The 19,428-nt window shown below is 37.5% G+C and overlaps 4 protein-coding genes and 1 non-coding gene across 5 annotated transcripts; 1 reads left to right on the forward strand and 4 right to left on the reverse strand.

Annotated features, from left to right (window-relative positions):
* Nucleotides 1–81: 81 nt before the first annotated feature.
* On the reverse strand, nucleotides 82–2,636 carry LOC119988251. The gene is made up of 7 exons (XM_038833223.1): nucleotides 2,360–2,636; nucleotides 2,177–2,234; nucleotides 2,013–2,093; nucleotides 1,544–1,668; nucleotides 1,346–1,413; nucleotides 270–333; nucleotides 82–146 (listed from the first exon to the last, which is right to left on the reverse strand). Exons 1-5 carry the CDS (start codon nucleotides 2,544–2,546, stop codon nucleotides 1,403–1,405), a joined length of 462 nt encoding a protein of 153 aa, XP_038689151.1. The 5' UTR covers nucleotides 2,547–2,636; the 3' UTR covers nucleotides 82–146; nucleotides 270–333; nucleotides 1,346–1,402.
* Nucleotides 2,637–3,143: 507 nt separating this feature from the next.
* On the reverse strand, nucleotides 3,144–6,034 carry LOC119988200. The gene is made up of 4 exons (XM_038833158.1): nucleotides 5,881–6,034; nucleotides 4,747–4,903; nucleotides 4,127–4,420; nucleotides 3,144–3,974 (listed from the first exon to the last, which is right to left on the reverse strand). Exons 2-4 carry the CDS (start codon nucleotides 4,879–4,881, stop codon nucleotides 3,312–3,314), a joined length of 1,092 nt encoding a protein of 363 aa, XP_038689086.1. The 5' UTR covers nucleotides 4,882–4,903; nucleotides 5,881–6,034; the 3' UTR covers nucleotides 3,144–3,311.
* Nucleotides 6,035–6,548: 514 nt separating this feature from the next.
* On the reverse strand, nucleotides 6,549–14,401 carry LOC119987940 (beta-taxilin-like). Its single transcript, XM_038832846.1, has 12 exons — nucleotides 14,252–14,401; nucleotides 13,451–13,896; nucleotides 12,387–12,472; nucleotides 11,405–11,513; nucleotides 10,753–10,820; nucleotides 9,783–9,860; nucleotides 8,752–8,816; nucleotides 7,845–7,911; nucleotides 7,566–7,748; nucleotides 7,293–7,349; nucleotides 7,106–7,201; nucleotides 6,549–6,934 (listed from the first exon to the last, which is right to left on the reverse strand). The coding sequence occupies exons 2-12, from the start codon at nucleotides 13,890–13,892 to the stop codon at nucleotides 6,803–6,805; spliced, it is 1,383 nt and encodes a 460-aa protein (XP_038688774.1). The 5' UTR covers nucleotides 13,893–13,896; nucleotides 14,252–14,401; the 3' UTR covers nucleotides 6,549–6,802.
* Nucleotides 14,402–16,295: 1,894 nt separating this feature from the next.
* Nucleotides 16,296–16,367, reverse strand: TRNAP-AGG. The gene has a single exon. It is a non-coding gene; the product is annotated as a tRNA-Pro (tRNA).
* Nucleotides 16,368–16,430: 63 nt separating this feature from the next.
* On the forward strand, nucleotides 16,431–18,925 carry LOC119988846. Its single transcript, XM_038834051.1, has 2 exons — nucleotides 16,431–16,581; nucleotides 18,018–18,925. The coding sequence occupies exons 1-2, from the start codon at nucleotides 16,509–16,511 to the stop codon at nucleotides 18,671–18,673; spliced, it is 729 nt and encodes a 242-aa protein (XP_038689979.1). The 5' UTR covers nucleotides 16,431–16,508; the 3' UTR covers nucleotides 18,674–18,925.
* The last annotated feature ends 503 nt before the right edge of the window (nucleotides 18,926–19,428 follow it).

A 19,428-nucleotide genomic window follows, 5' to 3' on the forward strand; every position in this document is an offset into this window, starting at 1 on the left:
TCCTAATCTCAAGTAAAAAAAATGCTCCAAATTAACATGCACAGCCTACATCAGTTGAGATATAAAAACTCCTTATAAGGACCTACAATTCTTTGGCACAGTCGATTTTGTTCATATATCAGCTTTCTTGCATAGAAAAATATTTTCTGCCCTTAAACAAGAGGGGTAGCAAAATTCCATATAAGAAAGGGGCATGCTTAGTTGCCTGCTGCTAACGAAGAAAAAGGGTGGAATGAATGCTGTAATAACTAAGTAGAATGCTTGCTTACAAATCATCTGCAAATTAAGAATCAAAGACGTTTAGTTGCCCACCAGCAACATAGAGAGGATCACCTGCCAAAAAAAAAAAGAAAGGTAGAAGGTTAATCTTTACCGTCTCGCTTACTGACGGATGCCATAAGCCTGAACTTCAGCAGAAATTCCAGTTTTAAGATGAAAATTACAGTGCTCTAAGTTGCATAAGAGCGACTCTAAGAAGAGCGTGTTATGGACAGGTTGCATAAACCTTTAGTATGGGGAAGAATTAAATAAGCAATAAGATGGGGAAGAATACGACACCTGCAGCAAATTCTCCTTGAAAAACGTCTATCCATGTAAAAGTAGTAAGAGGCATTAAATTTAAGCAAATAAAAATAATACCATCCTTGTTATGAGAACTACAAGTGTTTTCTGTGCGTGCTTATAGCTGTTGGTATATAATATGAGTGATTTTGGCAGCATAAACCAGTTGGTGTTTAGCTCATATAAGATTACAATAGACAATCTTTTTGGTTTTTGAAAGCAAAAGACTAATGTCCAAAAATCAGCAATAAAGTGATGCTGCACATTTGGCAGAAAGCTTACATTGTCACATGATATAAAAATTAAACGAGCTTGCATGAACTGCACACTTAGCAACACCGTGTTTACTTCTCCTCATAACATCCTGCCAACTAAACAAAAATATCAATTCCCAGGGAAAATAGAAAGAGAGAACGAGGTCCCCATGAACCCATCCTTTTTTTTTGTTTGGGGGGATGGAGGATGAAGGATCCAATAATTGGGGATCAATAAATTTGCCATCATTTAATGTGCCAGGCACCAACTAAATATTCTGACTTTCCTCATTCTGTCATTTACTGTACCCCAAAGCCGAAATTCTATACCCAAAAAAGGTGTCTTGGGAGGAGCATGAATGGGAACTGCTAAACCCCTTGTGCAAAATTATAGATTAAATTTACTTCATTCCATTAGATCTCTTTTCTTTACATCATCACAAGAAAATAGGCATCCATGTCTAGAAGTAAATAGGAGCTTGTCCAATGTTAAGGAATCTAGAGCTATCAGCATGTCAAGGTTGGCTTACCCAAAGGGATGCCCGATGTAAGAAAGATGAATGAGAATTTGGTGAGGCCTTCCAGACTCAATATTGACCTGTAAAACACGATAAATATAAAAATAAAAAAAAGAGCCCTTTGATTGATTCATTAGTGTGAAAGAGTATTTCAATTATTGCAAATAGAATTAAAGACATGAAAATGGGAAAGGAAGTTCATTACCTGACCCAATGTTCCCCTTCCAAGGCGATTTACAGGAACAAGTTGGAGTTCCTGGCTTTCTAGGAAGATCCCTGCTTGCTCACCCTCCACTGAAGCTGTGTCAAAACAGTTCGCTGCCGGAAAAGTCCTCCTGGAAGAACATGAAGACCAGATGACCTGTTTAGAGCAATCTGAATACACAATCATAGTTTCAAATCAACCAGAAACTACCAAAATCACATATGACTGCATACACCTTAAGTATTGAAACCAGTTCAAATTATTCCTAATTTAAATCGATATCAGCAGATGTTGCAGAAGAAAAAGATAGTCACATCGATGCATTTGACATATTTTCAACTTCCATCGTAGTTTTCAAAATTTCTACAGAACAATCAAAACAAGATATTTTTACATCTTAATCTCATGACGCAGAATAAAATATGAAAAAGAAAGGAAAAAAAAAAACAAAACTACATAGCTTGAGACCATTACCGTGCATCATCTTCATAATAAAACTTGAAGCAAGTGCGGTGCCTCTGGCTCTTTCCAACGTAGCCTATGATAGACCATTCGCTGCAACAAACTGCTCGATCATCAGTAACCAAACAGATCATATAAATTCCATAAAACGCAAAAACAAAACTACATGCGCTCACCCTTGCAACGAAGCAGAATTTTTGTACTTGAGAGAGCAGAACTCGATCAGCCTCAACTCTGCATTTACACGAACACAAACAAGGCAACTCAACACAACAAACAATAATTTCACAAGAAAAAAAAAGTTAACATCGCAATTGACGGAAAAGATAAGGAATAGAGACAGCGAGAGACATAAATACCGGAGTCGGAGGATGAAACGGAGTCGTTATAGAATAGTCCGTCGTTAAGATCCGGCCAAGGTAGCCCGAAAACCTGAAACGGAGGAGATCCACCAACTGTTTGGGAAGTGTCGCTTGACATTGTACGGACCAGAAAAAGCAAAGCAACTTCACCGACCATTTCACAAGTCACGGCGACTACCAGCATAAAAGGAAGAAAAATAAAAACAATAAATGGATGCAGTTCTAATATGTTTATCGCATGTCCCCGCGAACACGGACGTAGTTCTAGTATAAACGCGTCAGTGGAAAAAATAAGCGATGAAGGTGAAATTGTATATGGTCTGGGCTTTAAAATTAAAAGCCCACAAAATATCTGGGCTCATAGGATTCCTCACTTGATCTGGGCCAACACATTGTTTGTGACGAATGAGTTTTCGGCCCATCTAACTTTTTGTATATCAACTATGAAGTAATTGAAGCCTGTCAAAGATTTTTTTTTCCCTGATATCAAAGATGGATGTATAGAAATCTCAGGTCACTCAAATCAACAATAATATTCCCTATGTGTCTCTGATTCACTATGAATACATACATCGGACCGTATGATTTTATTTTTCTAAGCCGTCCTCGACAGTACTTGAGAGTCATAAGACGAAGTCAAGTAGTCTTTGTTAAAAGTTTTGAGGGAGGGGTTGAACCTACTTCTCCTTTGACCTTTTATAGGCATTCCTGTGCATGCATTCCTTCAAAACTCGAACACTACAGCAGTCCCACCAATGATTTTAAAGAAAAAGGCTTCATAAGAACCGAAAGGAGTAAAAGACTGAATTATTAGAAGATCGGTTAATCATCTTTAATTCAACTCACTTGCCAAAAACTGGTCTAGTGGTCTTTCACAAATAGACACACCGCTCTGGTTCTGAAGAATTACACGCCACAAAGCACAAAGACATTACACCAACCTCACTGGTTAGATAGACTCAATAGGGCCGATCTGTTGATGAAGGTGGTCCTGCCGTAGAACAGAAGCTTTCTCCCACTCTATACAGTGCCCACCCTTAGAGGTCACAGCTTGTAACTGACTTGACCAACCAACTGAGGTTTCCACCAGGGGCAATGTTTTCTCAGCCACAAAAGTTTCTGCAAGTGGTAACTTTTTATCAGCTACCGTCTTCAGCCGATATCGCTCTGCCCTAGAACCCATTATCTGTCCCAACACGGATGCTCCTATGGTAAATATCATAGCAGATTTAGGCATCAACACACACTTCCTAAGCATGGCTATAAATGGCACAGCTGCATGCACAGCAGCAAACCAGGATGGTGAGAATTTCTCAGTGTGCTCCCTCCAAATCCCTAAAGGAATATTTGCTGCCAATCCCAACATCCCAATAGCAAGTACTTTTGTCGGCAGTGGTTGTGGGCGCAGGTTCTTTGCAAAAGCTGTTTGAGCTAGAGCTGCTCGTGCTGCAACTATAGCAGGTGGACACCTGAGTTGCACTCCTTGGGGGGGCTGTAAAACTTTTGCAACAAGTGGCAGGAAATTACTAACTGCCCTATATGACTTTGCAATCGGACAATTTCCACTCTGTAGCCACTCATTGCTCAATGCCTCATGATTTGAACGTCCTCCCTGAAATATAAAAATGTCTAGGACAATAAGAAAATTTTTGAACCAGCCTACACTTCAATTTTGTCAAAAAGCAATCAAATATGCAATACAAATTGTTGACAAAATTTCAAACTGAATACAAGGCATTCAATGGTTATATGCCTACAGCCTACCTTTGAATAAGACTCTTTTTTGGATGAGTTGGATTTTTTCTTCTGATTCTCCCACTTCTCTGAAAATGAATGAAAGCCGAAGGGTCCGCCAGTCCAAAAGGATGAGAGACTGATGGTGGCTGCCTTGGCGGCTAAGGGATTAAACTGGGGTGCAGCAGACTCAGGCACTACTTTCTCAGAGTGCAAGAAAGCTCTTTCAGAAAGAGGGACTACACCATCACGTCCATGGAAAAGCCTGAATGCCGTCTCAAAATTGGGACCATCTTCAAATATTGGACCTTTCCCGGAGCGAACCTAAACAGGAAAGAAGTGACAGAAAAATGATTAGAAGTGTGTCATTTTCCAAGTGAATAGGTAGCACCATGACAACACAGGAGATAACCGAGAGGCAGGGTCATGATCTGACATTTCAGGCTCCATATCCTATAAGAAACTCTCAAGTCTCAAGTGCCAAGGTTGTTAGTTTGAACTTTCACATTTCCGATAGAATTGTAACAATACCATAGTAACCACCATACGCATCCACAAGCAACATGCATTATTAGTTCAACTTGCTTAATATGACAAAACAGCATCAATATATCAAGTAAGCACAAGTTCAAAAAAAATCAATTACTAACAGGCATTGGGAAAGCCATCAAAGAGGAGAAGGAGAAATTGGTAGGCTCATTGATGTTCCTAAGAAACGGACATCTGAGCAGTTCTGGTTGCGAAGGAGCATACTCGTCAGTTAGTCCTCTGAAGATAAAATCCATCTTTACTGCAAAGTAATGTCACCTGCCAATGAGGAAGTGACATCAATTATTCCATCATAATGCTACAAACTTAAAACTAAATTTTAAGATGCCATTGATAAAAAAGCACGTGATCAATCCACATGAAATGTTTGCACAAGAATCAGATCCAACATTTCCCAGAAATAATATATAAAAAAGTCCACTGATTATGTAATAATATGAGTGCTGCGTACATGGTGCAATCCCTAACTAGACTATATCCTGTAAAAAATGTTAAGTGAACATAATGCAACCACTAAGCAATCTAAAAAATCCAAGTCAAGCAAGTAGGTTTAAGACAAGAAGCAGACCCAACATATGCCGTACAAGCATTTAGAATGATGATATACATTTTTGAGCTGTTGCAAAAATCACCATAAGAATGCAGAACTGAAATCAACAATGAAGCCCAAAACTAACAGAAGACAACATGTAAAGTAAATTTCAAAGTCACATGCAAAAAAATGTCCCCATAATATCTGGTCCCAAGCCTGGATTGAGGAGAGAATTGCGGTAATTTGATAGCCAATAGAATTTTCAAAATCATCATTAGAAAGTCAAAGATTCATCAACTGAAAAAGAAACTGTTCATGAGTTTTCAAGAACAAATTAATTTCCACATAAAACCTACAACACTCCATTCTACAAATCACAGAAGCAGCTATTAAACTAGTGCTCTTAATCAATAACGCAAGCAATCCAGCTTACCCACACAAGACCAATCAGAAACATAAGAAACATCGAAAACAAACAAAACTGTGAAATTGAGCCACAAACCCAACCAGATCATCCAAGCATATCACACCCAGACAATGAATTCCACAAAATGGAGCAAAACGAAAGCAATCAGAAAGCATAAGCATTAATCATCATCAAAGAATGCAAGAACAATAACGTTGATCCCAAAAAAAGCGTACAAAAAATCAGAAACACAAAATTACGACAAAAAGTAGAGGATTAACAAATTTCCTTGCTTACCTTTACGTTTCGTTTGTGGCAGCAAAGACAGCTAAAAGAGGAGGGGCAGGGAAGATTGAATTGGTTATCACGGAAGCAATCAAGGAGTCGGTGACAAACTGACAAAAAGGAGGGGGAATGGCTTTTCCTAATTTATTATGGAAGAAGAGTTAAACGGCGCCGTTGTTGTTGTACTCAGCACAGGCCTTTGAATTAATACAAGTCCGAATTGTGGTTAGGGATTATTACGGGTTTTTTCGTTAACGTTTGGCAGCCACGCTTTACGCGTGCCTCAATTTTCTTGTATTTACATATTTGACATTCTTGGGCCTTGGTTGGTGGGCCTTTTGAACTTGTTTGGTATATATTTATTATTTAGTAGGTGAAAATAAATTTTTTCACAAAAACTAAATAGATATATCTGGAGTCTGGAGAACTGTATATCATTTTTTCCTTTTTTTTTTAACTACATACAGTCATATAAGACTCTACCCGATTGACTCGGAAGGAAATAGAACTCGCATGTAGGGGTGACAAAAAAATCGATTACGGATCAAACAACACCACGTATTTATGAAATATTTACATGTCCGAATTCCAACCCAGATTGGATTTCAGACGTACTTAATTGACTATATCCGGATTGATTTAAATCCGAACAAATAAATCAAACAATAATCTAATCCGGATAAGATTAAACCAACTTATATAATGTGCCAATGAGAATTTTGATTTCACATATAAAGATGCAAAATACAAGCTGAGCAATACAACCAAGTACCATAATTGTGGAACAAACACGCCCACTTACATTGATAAAGAGACGATTCTTTGAAATTCTCAAGGATTTAATTTATAAGTTGTGAAAATGGGTATAAATTAAGAAGCAAAAGTTCCAAAATTTCTTTTAAAGCTTCATACAAGGTCATAAGGGCCACTGACTTCATAAAGTCGATTCCGAGCTATTGCTCCCGGTAGAAGCTTGTTTCCTCTCTGCCTGGAGTGATCGGCATAATGATTCAAGCTTTTCTTTCTGTTTCTTCATTTTCTCCAATTGTTTCTTCAATCCCTCTCTCTGTCGGCATATAAAGTAGAATGATTAGAAAGAGATTATATGACAGAGATGAACTGATCAACATTACATAGATTACGGGCCAAAGCGGTATGAAAAGGCCACTACTTAGGTAGGTGTAAACTGGATCAATATAATTCGAAAGAAAATATCGTAAGTTTGAGCAAATTATACCTCTCCAACAAGTTCTATAAGGGTAACATCGGATTTCTCGCTTTTGCTCTTCAAAAATAAATTTTCCTTCTTCAGTTCCTTGATAGATTTTGCCATCTAGAAATTACAAACACAGGTAGTCAGGTACAATGGCATTACTTTGCTAGAACACATTATACAAACGGTACAGAATAAGTGGAAAATGTACCTTCTCAATCTCTTGCTTAAATGTTTCAAATACCTCGTTGCTCTTTAGTAACGCTTCCTGAAAAAAAGAAAAAGAAATCATGATACGATGCATAAATTATCAGCGACTGCATAAAGAACCCATCTCAAATAACCTAACTACATCAGAAAATTTCTTCTTTTTTTCTTTGTTCAGAACAGGGAACCTCTCCACAGTTGGGCAACTTAGAAATTTCTTTTATGCCACAGACCAAACATTGGCAATGATCCCCTACAAAAGTTGAATCCAGCTCACCTGGAATTGTTGGAATTTCTCTCCATCAGCCGTCAGCTGCAACCGCAAATTCTTTTCAGTTGCAAGCAATTGTGAGACCTGTTCTGCATATAACTTCATCTGGGACTTCTCCTGGACTAATTTCGCTTCATGTTGCTTAATTTTGAGATCAGCAATTTGAAGTTCCAGGTTTTTCTGCTTTAACTGTGAATTGATGTTCCAAGAAAAAAAAACAATTTTCGAGCTTAAATCAACAAGTTGCTAAGCATCTTGAGCTCAAATGATTGGTTACACTTATACCTGCTGTGCATGTTGCTCTTCAGAAAGATCATACTGATCAACAAGTTGCTTCAACTTAATTCTTAACCTGAACATGATAAAAAGAAACACATTTATCATAAATAAAAAAAACAACACATAAACACCAGTTATCAAAATAACAATGCTGTAGAAGAAGCAGCAGTAGAATAATGTACATTATTTGCCACTACGAGAAGGATTACACAAGCAAGATCGATGAAGAAAGGTCAGTAAAACATATTAATTTCTAATAGAGAAAATTTTCTACAGATTGAGAAAAGCTGAAAACTTAAAATAACTTTATTCAGGAGTTACGTACGAAGTAACCACACGACGAGGTTCAATCAAGAATAATTGCACAAATTCTTGGAGCAGAACCTCGGTGTCCAAAATAAGAAAGACAGAACCAAGGTCTTGGAATGCGATAGAGAAAATAAAAGGATATAGACTCTTTTTTTTCAAAATATTCAGCTTTCTGAGTGATTCTTATTTGAAGATTCATCCTTAATGCAGAAACATGCAGCTGTTTATAAGTGCAAATTTTCTCATATGATATATAAACATGAAATAATAACATAACATTGTTGGCAATTGTAATTAATTTCTCTACCATCAATACATGGTTCTCATGCATGCAATGCAGGCCGCGAAAACGAGAATTAAATCCTAAGCCATGAAAAATACAGGAAAAAAAAAAACTAATGATGCATTCGAAGTCTGATGTCACAATGTCTGGCAAATCTCAAGGACTGTCTACTTTCAAATATCTGTCTCAGTTCACATTCATATATCAGTAATCTAATCTATCACTGTTATGTACTGTCTCATCATGCTACAGGAAATTAGAGAGAGGTGAAGACAGAGAGGGAGTGGAAATAATAACCGCATATAATGTCCTTGTTCTTACATCTCATTTTCCTTAAGCTGCGAAAGCGATTCATCCTTTTGCTCTTCAAGCTTATTACTAACATCCTGTAAGTTAAAACAGACTGTATTATCAAAATATCCAGAATTGTTAAACAACAAAGATATCACTTAATGCCACAAAGTAACAAACAAAAGAATAAAAGAGTACGAGAAAACAAAATAAGTGGCATTTGTCATTCATTCAAGAAAGAATCCTTCGCACCAGGCTTCCCTCACTCAAGCATATAAACCATGTAAAATTAATAGAGTTTTTAAAAAAAAAAAAAAAATTGGGATAAGTTATGGGACTTTGATATTAACTTTTTGAGGGAGAGAGGAATCGAATCTTGCATGAGATGTAAATGGATAAGGAGCGGCCACAATAGCTCCTTTAAAAGACAAACTAATAGAATTTGGATTCTCTTTTAGTAATTTTTAAGACTGAAACTCTTAATTAGTATAGAATGAAGATAAGATAGAATTAATGAACAGAATAACACCACTATTCCAGATGTTGACTGTTGATAAACTGAGCAAGGATTTCAGGAGAACATATGCATCTATACGCTGCCCAAAATCTTCAAATTACAGAAAAAGAAAAGAGCATGCATACATACAAGAAGACAACCTAAATTACATGTCAAGAACACTTTAAAGAACAAGGATTGTAACATAATACTTACCTAAGGCTCGGTTAGCTATGTTGCAAATTAAAAGGGACTTTTCAGATCTTCTCTCATTGTGAGAGGCTTTTACATGGGTAACCAACTACAATACACAATCTAACTGGTTTTGATTTACTGCCCTCAGTCAGATTTCTAATTTTCTACTGGTTTATACACTGCCTTCAGTCAAATTCAGTCCAGCATTTTAAGATCATGACCACTCACCCAGCTGTAGGATGGAGAAAATATATGATCATGTATTATTCCTTCAATCACATCCAAATAATTCCTTCTCCAATGAACTAGTAGAAGTGGAAATGCAGCGCAATTCAAATATAAGTCAAATCGATGGAAGTACTTAGCAAACCTTGATTGCATCTTGGAACTTTGCTGACAAATCTAATCTCAAGCTTTGCCCCTCTGTTGACACCCGTTTGCATTCATCCTGTAGAAGAATAAGCAATACATAAATGTCGCCATAAAGAAGCATCGAGATTTAAAGGTTTAAGTTGATAAGAGGCCATTTTACACTCGGATCAGTCTATGAACTCTATCAGATGTCTATCCAAACATTTTGCTAGAGGTTGTTTTCGTTCACATTAAAAGGGAGGGTAATCAAAGTTGCTGATTCATTAGCCAAGCATGTATCAACAGGCCTACAAACATGGTGGTTAAATCGTAAAATTGAATCGGAATCGGAGAAGGGATGTAAAATCGTAACACTAACAGCCAAATAAGCCTCAAACTCAAATATTTGGGTCAGCTACATCAATCCTTAGTAAAAAACTACTCGAAGTCTGAAATTTTCACGACCTCTATAACACCGAAACCAAGAGAGCCTTAACATCAAATAATTGTAGTCAGCTACACGAATCATCAGTCAAAAACTACATTAAGTCAACCAAGCACAGCTTCTTTGTCATTCAATCATATATAATGCTAGTACGCTACACTATCAACTATTGATTTTCCAATCCTCATACATTTATGAGTGTGTGTGTGCTAAAGTTTTCTTCCTCAAGGTCAAGGGTATATAGCCATCTTATACTTCTGTTTGCAGCCTATAGAGAGGGAGAAAACACCTAAAGCATGTTCCAATTTCACCGACATGAGCATATTTCTTTTTCTGGCCTCAATGGTAATTGAGGATAGATTATAAACAGTTGAAGCCACAACAAATCAATCTCATTGAGAATGATAAACGTTGTCAGGCACAAATACTGATGGCTTCAAGTATAACATGGTCCAGCACATAAACATTATCAATAAGTCAAAATATGCAAAATCAGCGGCAACCGACATATATAAACCTTGCATGTACAGTGAAGAAAATATACCATAAGTATTTTGTTCTGACGTTGTAACTCCCTACACAGAGACTCAAGCTTATCACGAACAGAAATAGCTACAAAAGAAAATAAAAAGAAGCTTAGGTTAAGAGTAGCTGAAACATTTTTTGAATTATCTAAATGAATTTCAGCGAATCATGTGCGGCCTTATAGCAAACTGTTCCTTTTACAAAAAAATTATTATTTTTTTGAATGCAGAACTTTTATTGAGGGCCACCAAGGAGGTGAAATCCAAAGAGAAAGACAGAGAGAAATTACAAAGCCAGCCAAAGAAAAATAAAGTGCCCACTAAGCGAATTGTGTCTATGAAGTTGTTACCAATTCTAGAAAGCAGAAACCTGCTATAGAGATCAGATTATCTATAAAAAAAAGTCTACATCAGTTTCCTTTTCATTAAAAGTTTGTTTGTTCCTTCCAACCAAATTAGCCAACATGTGACCGTTATGAAACTCTGAAGGACCTCATGTTGAGTCTTGCCTCTACCAACAAAACTCCATGCGATAAATCCTGAAGCTAGATCATTTCTGACAGCCAAAAAGTTAACTCCAGAAACTTCAAAACAATACAACAATACATAAACATATTCATCAACTTACAAATGGATAAAGTTTAACATCATCATTAATATTTCTCAACAGACCTGCATCTCTTTCTGCAATAACTTGCTGATACTTCAAAGTGAACTCCAGAAACTCTTTCTCCGATTTAAATGAACGCTTTGTATTCTTGCGTTTGGTTTCAGTGACTTCCTGTGGCAATAATATATCCCATTCATAACTGACATTGAACAATCTCGTAATCTGGACAGAATTGGCAGTTATATTTAAGTTGACCGAAAGAAAGACCAAGTATCTAACAAAGCACATGGCACAAGAGGAGACTTGATTACAAAGCAGAATGTCACAAAAAATAGAGACTTTAAAAGGCCTCCAACCCACACCAATTGTCATCCAAAAACTCCACCTAGAACCCTTCAAAATCATAAAAGAAACACAAGAAAAAACCAACCCCCTCAAACTTGCCTTATTTTTTGCCACTCTCCCTCCTAGATGTCCTTATCCTTTCATTGTGAAGAGACCGTTTATCTGTTTAGAATGTTTTTCACAGCATTTCTCTTTTCTATCATAAAATCATACCTTATGACCAAAGTCATACTAGCAACTTCCCCAGATATGGGTTTGGTGATTATTAGCAAAAAAGAAAATCACAAAAAGTAGGACAAAAAAGTTTATGCGCACTTGCAAGGTATAAAATGGGCACTGTCTTCAATCATTTTGAATGCTAAGCATTTGATACATGTACAAGGATATAAGTTTTAGTGAAGGTCAAAAGAGACTTCTACTCCAACAGGATTTTAGCATCTCAACTAGGAGTTACCACCACTTCATCTCAAAGTTAATGAGATGCAATGCAACCATTAAATTTACAACTGGACAAAAGTAACACATAATGTAAGGACAACTGTGCAAAGAACAAAGCATGCAACTTAACTTGTGTCCAGTCCACACATCATAGAGAACAAAAGGGGAAGGATTTAGGTTGAAAAACAAAAATTAACTATATTCACTGTCATCTGAGTATAAAGGAGATAAACAAGAGAGGAAGTTTGTGATAGGTCTAACTTGTTTTCCATTTCTCAGTATTTCAGTGGTTTCTGAAGATGTTTCCTTTCTATGCGTTGCATTTACGTCTGACCCTCCTTCAATAGCTGCAAAATAGTGTGGATGAGAGATTAAAAACTAGGATAATTCGGATCAGAAAGTTGGGAAGATCCACAAATAACTAGTAGCACATTTCAACATCAGATAAGACCCAAGAAGAAACAGGGAAATGGACATATATGGCCAGAAGCTATAACCATTTTTTTAGATCTTCACAAAGACAACACCCATGCACGCCCACTGCGGGAGCCTTGTGCACAGGAGTTGTTTCCCTTTTTACCTTCACAAAGACAGCACCAAATTAAATTAAATTCACTAAGTTCTCAAGTGAGAGTATAAAAGAAAATTATGTTGGATCAATTATTCAGACTGAACTAATATGCACCAGGTATCTAACACAGTACTTATTCTAGTGTTAAAGATGCCCAATATCTGCCCCTAAGATTGTCAAGTAGAAAGAAAGAAATATACGTCACTTCATTTTTATCTTCCCTAAAACTTGCACTTCATCCACAACTATGTCTTGCTCGTTCCAGTAGGAGGGTGAAATTTTTTCTATACTGAACCCTCATTCATCCTGGACACCTATAGAGAGCACAACAAAGTTCATTCCTCAGTCGAGGGGCCATCTGACCAGGTAATAACTACGATGATGGATCTAGAGAATATGCTTCTGCAATTAGTGTACAAGACTGCATCAACAGAATTACTCATTATGTTGCTTGCCATCTCCTTTAAAGATACCAAAACATAGCCACAAATTCCTGCTTTTCCCATCCATCAAGTAGGGAAAATCCAGAAAGCACTCGGGAAAATGATTGGAACTTGAATGCTTGTATAATAAGATCAGCTAGTAGGTAGATGTTCGCACTATCATAACAAAAGGTTGAACGGGTAAGGGACAGAAGAGGCTTACCTTGGCTATGTTTGAAGTTGTCAGCAAAGCAGTACTCGTTTTAAAAAAGAGCTACGTATATACTATTATATAAAAAACCACAACTTGAATACAGAGGGGAGATTATTACATTTCTCTGAACTCTGACAACTCCCTTGAGCTTGTTCTTTTACTTCACTGCATTCAGATACCCCAACTGAAGCTTTAGAAACAACAGCAGGATCCGGCATGCCCACCGCGACCTCTGTTCCTTCCACACAGCTTTCATCTGGCACCTCTGCCAATTGCAGATTTGCTTCAAAACTATCGAAGTCAGACAATGGAACAGGAAAAGTTCTCAGCTTCTCTGTCTTCTCTGCCCTACCATGGCTTTTCTGAGACTCGTATGCTGTGATTTCCAAGGATGCTTCGTTTGAATGCTCAAGCTCTGAAACAACATCTTTACGGTTGTTCACAGGCTTCTCTTGCTCGAAATTCGGGGTTTGAGGAGCAAGATGCTCTGTAGAACTGTCAACAAACCCATCTGGCATTGAATCCACCTCGGGAAGCTGATTTGCATCCGGATTCTCCATTCACCTAGAGTTCCAACATTCAATTTAAACCCTTAATACTTCACCAAGAAACGTGTAAACAGCCCCCGCTTTTGGGAGCCGAGAAAATAAAAGGGAAAACGAGGGGGAAAAACAATGAATTTGGAACTTCTTATGCTTAAAAAATCAAGAGGAAAAAAGGAAAACTCAAACAAAATTCCTAAAATTGTCAAGCAACTTGCTCGACTCTCGTCATTTCCTCAGCAACACATTTCCTTAGCAACCAAACAGGATTATCATATAGAGAATCATTAACTAATAGAAATCCCACATAACCCGGCATACACACGTCTGGGAAAGAATAGATTCGGAACGAAGAGATTGAGAGGATCATCGCTTACCAGGTTGTACGAGCGAAGAAGAACAAAGAAGTCCGAGAAAACACCGATTCCAAACTGCACTCAACAAGTAGTGGGGGTTCTCGTGTTACTTCGCCCGCTATGCCCTTCCTATATATATGCAATTATGTTTTTTTTTTTAATTAATCGGTGCATTATAGGAAAAGTATAACGTTTAAATTAATTGAATCTTGAAGATTAAAATTTATAGAATGTAAATTTGGTTCAAATTTTATTATGATAGTCATTTTTTTAATTGATAATTTGGGGTGATGGGTTTGCCTTTCTTTTTAAACTGAGGAAGTCTGAGTTTTCGATATTTAATATTGTTATAAACTCGAGTCGTAATGTCCAAACGCACAAAGATTTTCCACTTAACGACAATGATAATTAGATTAAAACCCAACACGTGACTTAGAAGATATTACTTTCAATGATAATCGAAGTCAAAAAATCCCAAAATTCATACGACTTGAAATTCTTAGTGTGCAAAGAAAAGACATTACAAGTGTTTGCAAGCAAATATCATATGAGGTTGTCATGGTTGTAGAGACTCCCATACTTGATAACTAATCAAGAGTGTTTTCTAAGAATAAAATGAATTCTTTTTGAGGGTATTTATTTATTTTATAAGATATTTTACCAATATTCTAAAGATCTCAAATGGAGGGTAAACACATATACTTATTTATATAAAACCTTTCATACCACCACACTCTTGTAAATTGGCCTCCATTACTGGGTGAGTATGTAAATAACTACTTTATTTGTTTACGGACCTAATAATCTGAACTTAAGTTCATATCGAATGTTTATTGTGTAAATTTGTATATGTTTTTATCGGTTATAAAAAAATTATGAAATTTAATGTTAAAACAAAAGTCTAAATACTCAGCAAGATAATTTAAAATTGATTATATATATATATATTTATATTTATATCTATACAAAAGAATAAAAGATTATTTAAAATCAAAAGAGAAATTTATCGCATGAACTAGTCGACGGATGGGCCTCATACGCGTGGGATACATCCATGCGAGGCCTTGGCCAAGACGGTTAAAAGAAGAGACCTGTGTCTCCAAGGCCCAAGCAGGCCCGAGTTAACTCTTCCCGCACCACCATCATCACCGCTAACTTCCGCCACCAGGAACATCGGCCGCGGTGACCGCTTGCTCTGCCTTTTCTTAATTTCACTGAGCTCCATTCTCGGCGGCATCCTCGCCAACCCAATTAAAACCCCATGCCTTTTCCCCGCAATAGCACTTGACGAACTCACGTGCCTGCCGCTCCCGATGGCCGACCCCGACGTAGAAACCCTAGAAATTGAGTTCGAAAACGCGAATGAACTCTTAGAGTCGTTATTCGAGCTGAACGAGCGAGGTGAATTCAGCGGGAAAAGAGAGTTTATTTCTGGATCATTAAAGGAACCATTTTTGACGGGTTTCGTAATTCTTCGAGGGAACATAATATCGTCGAATTGGGTGTAAATTTCTGGTTCTGAATAAGTAGTTGCAGAGAACTCAAAGGAGAAGTCTTGATCTGATACGGAGTTGCGATAACCAACATCGAGCTCTGTTTCGTCGTAGTCGTGAATCGGGAGATCACGTAAGGAGAGAGTGTCCTCAAATTCTTCGAACTCATGACAATTATCAATGGGGTTTTCCATTCCAATTGTTTAATGTAGATCTGAATTGAAGTAGTAGGAAACTAACAGAGAGAGAGATGAGAGTAGTGTTTGGTTTGCGGAAAAGAATGGTAAAAAGAAAGGTATATAAAGGCAGAGTAGAGGCGACGCCGAAAACATGGCCCACAAATGAACAAAAGTAAATCAACCAATCAGAGGGAGAGGATGTTTCGCGTTCTAGAAGGTGAGGGGAAGAAACGTCGCGGCAAGAGAGTGGTAGGAGAGGATGAAGACCCTTGATCACTAAGGCTTTATGTCTTCTAGAAGGCTACCCGGTTCGCATGCATTCCAGCCAATAGCATACTGCCAAATCAGCAACGAAAAAACTGAAATTTGAATTAAAAAATTTAAAAAATTTTGGGGGCATTCCGAGAATTGAACTCGGGACCTCTCGCACCCTAAGCGAGAATCATACCACTAGACCAAATGCCCATGTTTGGTTGCTTGGTTAAAAAATAATAATCATTACCGTAAATACTGAAGACCTAAACCGGTAAACAGCTAAACTTGTGTATTTGTTTCGGGTCTTTCTCGAAGAAGCTGTGAATTGAATTCAATAGAGAGGTTACAGAAATGGCGAGAGCCGCTATCCTTCAATTGGCGCGATCACAAGCGAGGCAGCTCTCATGCGGAAGCTTCCGTTCAGGTTCGTTTTCTTTGAACCTTGCCTGAAATCTCAGTGTCTTCAAATGTTTACTGAAATCTGCTTACTCGCCATTCAATTCATATGTATATTTCCACTAGTCATTTCTATGGTCTGTTATTGTTTTTATATCTTCAGTGATTTTTACTGTGTGCTTCGTGAGCCATAAGATTAGAGGCTTGAAGCAACAGATCTGGTTCCGTTATGCTTGTAGAATATTGCACCTTGTGCCGCGGCTAATCAATTTGCTCTGGAATCGTGTGTGCAAGCATGTAATGGGACTTGTTAAGTTCCAGATTGCTTCATTTTTATTTTCCTAAAATAAAACAAGCCTCGGGAGCTTCTTGCTTGAAAGTTGGACATACTTTAGTTTTATTCATTTTGTGTACTTTTAATGTTCTTATGTGAAGGTTTTGTATGTTGTACAATTTGGTGTTTGAGTAAAAATGTTGAAGAATAACCTTCTGAGTCTTTCCAGTTTCCAAGAAGCTAATTGCCTAAACAAGAATGTATCATTCTCTTTGTGATGCCATATCATTCCAGCTTTTGTTTTTTGTCATCTTAACTAATTTTGAGGTGATTGTGATGAGTTTGAGGATGAGATCAATTGGAGTTGTCCCAGCTGGTAAACTTGCTGGATCTGTGTCTTGTGTCACGGAGAATTAGGAGACAGTCAATTGCAATAAGATGAATTCAGGGCGAGGATGAGATTTGGGATATTGTTTGGCATTCTCATGCTAAGAAAAGTTGAGAAAACAGAAATCGATGGTTGCCTTGACCAAAATTGTAATTAGTGCTGGGAGGATGTGGCATGTGGGTACATCGGCCTGACATAAGAATTACTTATTTTTAATTGTAAATATGTTAGTTGGCTGGTTTTGAAGGAGAAGAATAGCAGAATCTTTCAAGACAAAAATGCTTCTTTTGATTTATTCACTTATAGTTGGCTTAGCACTGTAAAGCTATACTGCTATAGAGTAGTTATTCTGAGAGGAATTTTTATTAGGTAGTATTAGCTTAACAATCTTGAATATTGTAATTTAATTTGCTTGGGCTGCACCCTCTTAGTGCTCCTTATTAATATTTTTTTTGCATTAGAAAAGAAGTATGAAATCACACGAAAATGTCGTGTAATTTGACTTCTTGTTATTGGTGGCATTTGTTTTATTTTGGAAACTTTTGTTTGTTGCGTAGCTCCTCTCATTTTCTGCTTTTTTCTCTAGATAACTTTTATGACCTTTGAATGATTTGAGCACCCCAATTTTTGGTACTAATGACTGTTTGGATTTGTATGCCTAAGATTTTTTTCCAAGCAATGATTTGTATGTCTAAGATTATTAAGGATGTCTTCAGTAATTATTTACATTCAGCTTATGCTGACCCTCAGATCCTTTGCCAATTCCATTATCAGTCTGTTACTTATTTTCTTCCTTTAATAGGATGTCAACCTTATAGGCATGCAACAGAACTGTATTTTGGAAGTGCCAAACAGAACTTCACCTCTCCTGGCCTGCTTGATTCTCTCCAGAAAAGGTGGGCATCTCAAGCTGCTGCCACAAAAGATGACAACAAGATCAGCATTGGACCAAGTGGAGGGAAGGAGGCTGGGGAAGAGGAAAAAGACACTGACGTTGTTTATCATGGTCCGATTTCATCAACCATCAAGAAAGTAAAATTACTTTCACTCTCAACTTGCTGCCTCTCTGTGTCCTTGGGTCCTGTCATAACCTTCATGACATCTCCTGACTTGAATATAATTTTGAAAGGAGCAGTGGCATCTTCTGTCATATTCTTTAGTGCCACAACTACCGGTGTCCTGCACTGGTTTGTCAGCCCTTATATTCACAAGATTAGATGGCAGCCTGGTTCCGACAGCTTTGAGGTGGAGATGATGACCTGGTTGGCAACTTTTGTTCCAAAGACCATAAAATTCTCCGACATTCGACCTGCGGAAACCAATAGGCCTTTTGTGACATTTAAGGCCAATGATAATTTCTACTTTGTCGATGCAGATCACTGCCATAACAAGGCATTGTTGGCAAGACTGACACCACAGAAACCATCAGCACAGGGGTCCGCTTTCAAAAACCTGTAATACTGAGATGTTAAGATGACATGTGTTGAAGTTTTTGCTGGGCGGATATGATGCTTTTAGCTGATGGATTATGATAAACCCTGGTATGTTTTGAGCCTTTTAGGGCATGCGTTGTTTCTTTTTTTGTTTGCGAGAACTGCCGAGTAGTTTCAGATTCCTGAAATAAGTTTTTTGTGATGATGATTGACTAATGATATCACTGCTTTGTTGAATCTTGCCTGGCAAACGCATGTATAAATTCTTTATATCTCATCATTTGTCTTAATGTCCATTTATCTGGCTTGTTTTTGTATGTAAGCTGAACCATTCGCTCGGCCTGGCAGAGGGAGAGATATTAGCAGATAGAAATCTCTTATAGAAATCTCTTAATCCAATCCCAAAAATGCAAGTATACCGTATACTAACTCCCTGACTAAGCATCACAAGATTTGCCACTTAAGATGACAGTTGCAGAGTGGTACACTGAATGTCTAAATTGTGCTGAATCTGTTTACTTAGCAATAGCATGACATGACAATTAAATCCAATGGCAGCAAAATCAGCAGCACTGAGAACCTTCGGCTCAAATCATATTAGGAAACCGTAGAAAGGGAGCAGGAGGAGGAAGAGGAATATGACCCTAGCTCTGAACATAAATGGGTTGCTTAAGCCCAAACAAGGATATCCAACATCTGCACTTCCTAGTGCTTGCTGAAAAAAAGAAGGGAATTCCTGTAGAGGAAAGAGATTTCTCAAAATTCCCCAATAGCCTGAAA

The sequence above is a fragment of the Tripterygium wilfordii genome, chromosome 21 (genome assembly GCF_013401445.1).
Source record: "Tripterygium wilfordii isolate XIE 37 chromosome 21, ASM1340144v1, whole genome shotgun sequence".
Classification (NCBI taxonomy): domain Eukaryota; kingdom Viridiplantae; phylum Streptophyta; class Magnoliopsida; order Celastrales; family Celastraceae; genus Tripterygium; species Tripterygium wilfordii.

Coding starts and splice junctions, on each gene's coding strand:
- LOC119988846 (XM_038834051.1), top strand. CDS start 16,509: ATGGCGAGAGCCGCTATCCTTCAATTGGCGCGATCACAAGCGAGGCAG. Junction 16,582..18,017: donor ATGCGGAAGCTTCCGTTCAG/GTTCGTTTTCTT, acceptor TTCCTTTAATAG/GATGTCAACCTTATAGGCAT.
- LOC119988251 (XM_038833223.1), bottom strand. CDS start 2,546: ATGCTGGTAGTCGCCGTGACTTGTGAAATGGTCGGTGAAGTTGCTTTG. Junction 2,094..2,176: donor AATTCTGCTTCGTTGCAAGG/GTGAGCGCATGT, acceptor AGTTTGTTGCAG/CGAATGGTCTATCATAGGCT. Junction 1,669..2,012: donor TATTATGAAGATGATGCACG/GTAATGGTCTCA, acceptor ATGTTCTTCCAG/GAGGACTTTTCCGGCAGCGA.
- LOC119987940 (XM_038832846.1), bottom strand. CDS start 13,892: ATGGAGAATCCGGATGCAAATCAGCTTCCCGAGGTGGATTCAATGCCA. Junction 7,350..7,565: donor AGAAATTCCAACAATTCCAG/GTGAGCTGGATT, acceptor TCTTTTTTTCAG/GAAGCGTTACTAAAGAGCAA. Junction 7,202..7,292: donor TTAAGCAAGAGATTGAGAAG/GTACATTTTCCA, acceptor TGTAATTTCTAG/ATGGCAAAATCTATCAAGGA.
- LOC119988200 (XM_038833158.1), bottom strand. CDS start 4,881: ATGGATTTTATCTTCAGAGGACTAACTGACGAGTATGCTCCTTCGCAA. Junction 4,421..4,746: donor TGATGGCTTTCCCAATGCCT/GTTAGTAATTGA, acceptor TTTCCTGTTTAG/GTTCGCTCCGGGAAAGGTCC. Junction 3,975..4,126: donor AAAAAGAGTCTTATTCAAAG/GTAGGCTGTAGG, acceptor TTTATATTTCAG/GGAGGACGTTCAAATCATGA.